The 6,000-nt window shown below is 56.3% G+C and overlaps 1 protein-coding gene across 1 annotated transcript in view; it reads right to left on the reverse strand.

Moving 5' to 3' along the window:
- Positions 1–4,400: 4,400 nt before the first annotated feature.
- LOC142061296 (protocadherin alpha-2-like) overlaps positions 4,401–6,000 on the reverse strand; it is a gene marked incomplete at its 5' end in the record, with an annotated part of 2,941 nt that continues 1,341 nt past the window's right edge. Inside the window, 5 exon segments of the mRNA XM_075102129.1 lie at positions 4,401–4,737; positions 4,740–4,965; positions 4,967–5,566; positions 5,568–5,672; positions 5,674–6,000. Coding sequence (XP_074958230.1) covers positions 4,463–4,737; positions 4,740–4,965; positions 4,967–5,566; positions 5,568–5,672; positions 5,674–6,000 — 1,533 coding nt within the window.

The following is a 6,000-nucleotide window of genomic DNA, read 5'->3' on the forward strand; positions in this document are numbered from 1 at the left end:
GAAGATATCCCTGCTCACTGCAGGCGGGGTTGGACTAGATGACCTCTAAACGTCCCTTCCAACCTAAACCATCCTATGATTCTATCATTTGTGCGGATCCAGTGCCTAAACGATCTGTAACCCAACCCTCCTCAACCAAGGGGAAGCCTTCCTTTCTCCAGATTTTCTCACTCACCTCTGGGGCTGGGATGCCTGAGGGGCAGCCTTAGCAGTAAAGGCTGAAGCAAAGAAGGCATTCAGTAACTCTGCCTTCGGCATGATGCATCCTGCATCACCAGGGCACCCACCTCTTTCAGCAGCGGACCCACAGTTTCCCCAGTCTTTCTTTTCCTACCGATGTATTTGAAGAAGCCCTTCTTGTTATCCTTGACATCCCTTGCCAGATTGAGTTCCAAGTGGGCCTTGGCCTTCCTCGTTGCAATCCCCTAGACACGCTCTTCCAACACAGGCCTCTGGGGGTCCCAGGCCCCATCATCGGTGTTAAAGACACAGGCAAACAAAACATTAAACATCTTTGCTTTGCCTACATCCCTCTCTGCGAGGCGGCCAACCTCATCAACTCACAGACTGTTGTCGTCTCTGATCCTCCTTTTGCTGTTAACATATTTTAAAAAGCCCTGTTTGTTGTCCTTCACAGTGCTGGCCAGCTTGAACTGAAACACAAGCCCAAGCCCCAGGTACTTGACATCTGTGCAAACACACTCCAGAGAGTCCAAACAACACCGGAGAGTCTCTCATTCTGGAGCTCACACCCCTCCCAGCCCTGCACCACAATCCTCCACAAAGGCTGAAAAATCACAGGGCAACCACAGCTCCTCAGCACTCGTCATACACCTTGAGGAAGAGCCATTCTTCCTGGTGCATTTTCACCTGCACGTGGAATGGCAAGTTCATTTTCCCTTCCCTTTCAGGCAGACACGCAATGCTCAAACAACGCATTCAGCCCCCAGGGGATACCTCTCCTTTGTGATCGCAACCCACCCATCACACAGCCAAACACATGCCACTAATGTAGCAGCATGACATTTTCACTGAGAACATCTCCTTGGTGCCCAGCACACCCACCCAAAGAAACGCACTGGGGACACTCCTCCCTCAGTCTTTGTTGCCACACGCTCATGTTGTGCCTGCAAGCAGCAGGAAAGGAACGAGAACAGGCAGTGGTGGTTTCTGGTCCAAACCTACAGGCATTACAATCCAGGCAACGTTCGCGCAATCCAACATAAAGATGCCACAACTGGTTAGGAAGAGGATCAGAAGTACACTTTTCTCTTTAAACGTATCCACCTCAGGTGTGAGTGACTTACCTGTAGCATCACTGGTTCCTTCTTCAGAAGGGAGATATTTTCAGCACAGGAAAATTGGTTTTAAAGGACAATTTCCCTTAATATTATCACAGATTTCTGGCGAGGCTGGACAGAAAAAAAATGACTCATGTTCTGCAAAACCTGCACAGAGCCCCTTAGGCACTTCTGTCAAAGGGGAAGCAGGAAGGACACCTGAAAGCTAAGGACATTCACTCAAAGGGAAACTTAGATGAGGAGAGTAGAAAAGCCATCCTCCACACTGATGGGAAATCACCCATAACGTCTGCCACCTGACAGCTGCCAAAGTTCAGCGGTCTGCATCTCACCCACTGTTACCAACAACACATTGCCAATGTGAGAGAAAAAAAAGCAAAAAGGGTGGGCAGTTTTGGTGAGAGGAGAGAAGAGCATCTAAGGACCCCATTGCACTCTATTGAAACACAAGGTTTGTCAGCATCCTGAATGCAGAGACCACTTCTTGCTCTCCCTAGCAAGACTAACACTAAGAGCAGAGACAAGACGAAGCAAGGTTCAGAGATGGCTGGCAGCATGATCCAGATTTGAAGAAGCTTCTCTTTGACCAACAATATTCCACACCAAAACCAAGTGATTAAAGGCACACAAGGCAGTTATCTGCACAAGCAGTAAGAGAAGAACATGGTGCAAGGATTTGCAGAAATTCTGGAGGTCTTGAATTCTCCCGGGGAACCACCGTTGTGTGCCAGGGATGTTCTCAAGGTTTTCTGCTGCCATCCTCTGTCCCACACCACAGGAAACAGCATCCCCACACCCAAGCACACATTCTCCAGTTTTTCCTCAATGACACAGAACGTGTTCTACCCAGCGTCTCCATTTCCACCAGGAAAGACTCTTCTCTGCTCAAAGTCATCCTCCCAGTGACACAAGCCCAGGCCCTACTCACTACCACTCGCAGGATCACTGCCAAAACACTCAGACATTGCTCAACTCCAACAACATGCCCAGCTCCAAACCCCTCTCTTGGCATGACCCAGACCTTTGCACGTCCTCTACTTCCCTCACAATTTGCACAAAGAACATATGGAAGGCTGCAAAGCCACACAGCATCTGGCAGCCTCTTCCCAGGTGCCTGAAGCCTGCATGTTTTCGCCTTTTCAGCATTCTCAGATGGAAACAACATGGAGGTGCATATTGCAGTTCTTAAGGACTCTGTGATAGATTTCATTCCTGGATGGAAACACACCAAATGCCAAAGCACAAGCACACTCACCGTATTAACTGGGTGAGAGAATTTCTATTACAGAAAAAGGGGTTGGTCTACTCCGGACGGTTTGTTGTGTACGTGCACGTAACCAAATGAGAGAATCATGACAAGGGGACATGCCATCTCTACTGACACCGACTCTGCTAGTGCACTAGTCGGCAAAATCAAGAGCACAAAGATTACACCCACTTCATCATGTGCCCTAACAAATCCTGCCTGAAGGAGGATCAAGGAACCATCACGGCAACATCAACCAATGTTGATGGAAGCTACTATAGATGCCCACACCTATACAAGGACAGCAGATTGAAGCACTACACACTCGCAACACCTTTCTCAAAAGAAGAGGGGAAAACCTTCATCAAACAGTATTCAGCAGCCTGCAGCTCACCCCCGCTTATCAACACATTGCCTACGTCAGACAGCCAGCAGCACAAGGGACCCTTTCTGGTGCCTGATTCTCCTAACCTCAAAAGACATTGTGGACATTTCAATACCACACATGATCTCAAGATCAGGAAGGCCTCCAACTCCACACCCTTGGGAGCCTGGGAAAGGATCCTGCAAAAGCACACACTGTGCCCATCCTGCCTCATCCTTTCCTCTAGCCAACCACCATTCCCCACTGAGACATGCAGTCTCAAGGCAAGCAAATGTCTCCCATTTGTGTTTTATCTCCAAATGGCCCATGGTCTTCCCAAGGACTTCCACTTCCCTCAGACAAGTCTTCCCACTGCTCAAGGTCACCTTTCACATCACGGCATGGCCAGGACCTATTCAGCGCCACTGACACCTTCACCTCTGCAACAGAAAAGCTACAGCCTCCTTTCCCACCTCGGGGCTCAACTGGACTTTCAGAGACCCTTCCCAGCAATGACAGCACCATAAAAATATACATACAGATCGTATCACATACACCAGATCCAGCAGAATCTCTGCTCTTTCCAAAGGTGATGTTGGAGAGCTCAAAATGGCAATGGCATTGATGTCATGCTGTGAAAAAACAACCCAAACGTTGACAAGCACCCCAGCGTAATGGATGGTATTGATTCAGCGGAAGAATTCGGCTTTGGCGGTTTGTTATTGGGGCTTGGGTACGGCGGGTCTTTACAGATTTTTTTTTTGTTTTGTTGGACAGAAGCCTTCTGGGACTTCTGTAAAGGTGTGGCTGCTCATGCACTCATTGATAGAACATCATAACAAGCCAGCATATGTCACACTGCTGCTCTGCCCAGGAACACAAGTCCACGACCACTCCCATCAGTAATGGCACCATAAAAAACATACAGGTGGTATCAAGCACACTGTGTTCAGCAGACACCCTGTAGTTGACCCTTCATGTTTTGAATGCTTCCGTTATCTGGGATGGAAATGTTATACACTGGTGAGCTCTGCTCCTCCTCTGAAACATTACACAGCTATTGGCAGAGGTGGTGGCAGGATAGCTCTAGTGGCAACGGGCATCGATTTCCTTCTGTGAGAGAGCAACCCAAATGCTGACGAGCACAGCACTGTTATGGATGGTAACTAATCTATAGGAAATTTGGAGCTGATTTTTTTGTTGGTTTTGAAAATACTGATACCAGCGTGATCTGCAGTCAGCAACGGTGTTGAAGCAGCAAATAGTGCCTGGGGGACTGTCACCACCACAGCCTGCCTGTTTTGCACCCCTTCAGCAAGCTCGGGTGGAAATGCTACACAGCAGCAAGCAAGAGCATCCGCAAAGCCCATGTCCTAGCCCCTCTCATCACAGTCGGCAGTGACTTTATTCCACGGGAGAACAACTCCCACCCAGAACAGTAAACAGGTAACTGCTGCTGGGCGGGGAAATGCCTTTCCTTTTCCCGCAAAGCAATAGCAGAGGGGCCCCGCCAAGGACGTGAAGGCAGGTGCAAAGGTCCCGTTAACAGCCCTAAGCACCCGACCAGCACCCACCGCCCGCAGGCCCCGGGGCTGAGCCCGGCTCCCACCACCGCCTGCCCAGGCGGCGGGCGAGAACGGCGACTCGGGCGAGACTAGCAAAAAGGGGGAAGGGGCGAGAGGCGAGAAAGGCAGGGCCACTGACCGTGTCCAGGAGAGCGGGCGGCTCCGGCTGCGTCTCCTTCGCCGCGGGACCGGGCGGCGGCGGGAAGTTGGGGCTGAAAACCATCAGGTCGCTCTTGCCCGCGCCGTCCGCCACGCACAGGCTCGGCTCTGGCGCTGCGAGTACGACCAGCTCCCCACTTCGCTGGCGCACGCCAGCGTCGCCGGCCCGGGCCCCGACAGCACGGCCGCCCGCGGCGCCCACCGCGACGCCCCGTACAGCACCACCGCCAGCAGGAACAGGCTCGACACCGCGCAGATGGCCACCACCAGCCACACGTTCGTCGTCGCCGCCGCCGCCGCCGCCGCCGCCGCCGCGCCGCCCTCCGCGGCCCGCCGCCGGCCGCAGCCCCGCCCCCGACGAGGACGGGGACGACGAGGACGAGGACGAGGACGAGCCCGCGGCCGCCAGCGCCGCCTCGGCGCCCTCCACCAGCGACACGCTCAGCGTGGCCGTGGCCGAGCGCGCCGGCTCCCCGTGGTCCCGCACCACGATCACCAGCCTCTGCCGCGGGCCGTCCGCCTCCTCCAGCGCCCGCGCCGTGCTCACCTCGCCGCTGTACAGCCCCACGCGGAACGGGCCCTTCTCCCGCGGCTCCCACAGCTCGTAGCGCAGCCACGCGTTGTAGCCCGAGTCCGCGTCCACCGCGCGGATCTTCGCCACCACCTGCCCCGCCGGCGCCCCCCACGCCGCCCACGCCCACAACGCCCCCGAGCCCGGCCCCGACGCCGCCGCCTCGCCCGACGCCCCGGCCCACGGCCCGCCGCCCGCCGCCGGCAGCAGCGCCGGCGCGTTGTCGTTCTCGTCCACCACGAAGACCTGCACCGTGGCGTTGCCGCACAGCGGCGGCTCCCCCGCGTCCACCGCCCGCACCTCGAACTGCAGCACCTGCACCTCCTCGTAGTCCAACGGCTGCAGCGCCCACAGCCGCCCCGCTCTCCGCGTCCACCGACACGTAGCTCGACGCCGGGCGCCACCCCCCGACCACCGCCGCCGCGCCCCCGCCGCCGCCCTCCGCCACCGAGTAGCTCACGCGCCCCGTTGCCCGCCTCGTCCGGGTCCCGCGCCCACAGCCGCGCCAGCTCCGCGCCCGCCGCGTTGTTCTCCCGCGCCAGCACCGTGTACACGGCCTGCGCGAACGCCGGCGCGTTGTCGTTCACGTCCGACACCGGCACCCGCACCGCGCGGCTGGCGCGCAGCGGCGGCGCCCCGCCGTCCTCCGCCCGCACCTCCACCTCGTACTCCGCCACCCGCTCCCGGTCCAGCGACTCCCGCAGCACCAGCGAGTACGAGCCCGCGAACGTCGCCACCAGCCCGAACGGCGACGGCGGCCACGCCGCGCAGCGCACCCGACCGTTCGCCCCCGA

The sequence above is a fragment of the Phalacrocorax aristotelis genome, chromosome 8 (genome assembly GCF_949628215.1).
Source record: "Phalacrocorax aristotelis chromosome 8, bGulAri2.1, whole genome shotgun sequence".
Taxonomy (NCBI): domain Eukaryota; kingdom Metazoa; phylum Chordata; class Aves; order Suliformes; family Phalacrocoracidae; genus Phalacrocorax; species Phalacrocorax aristotelis.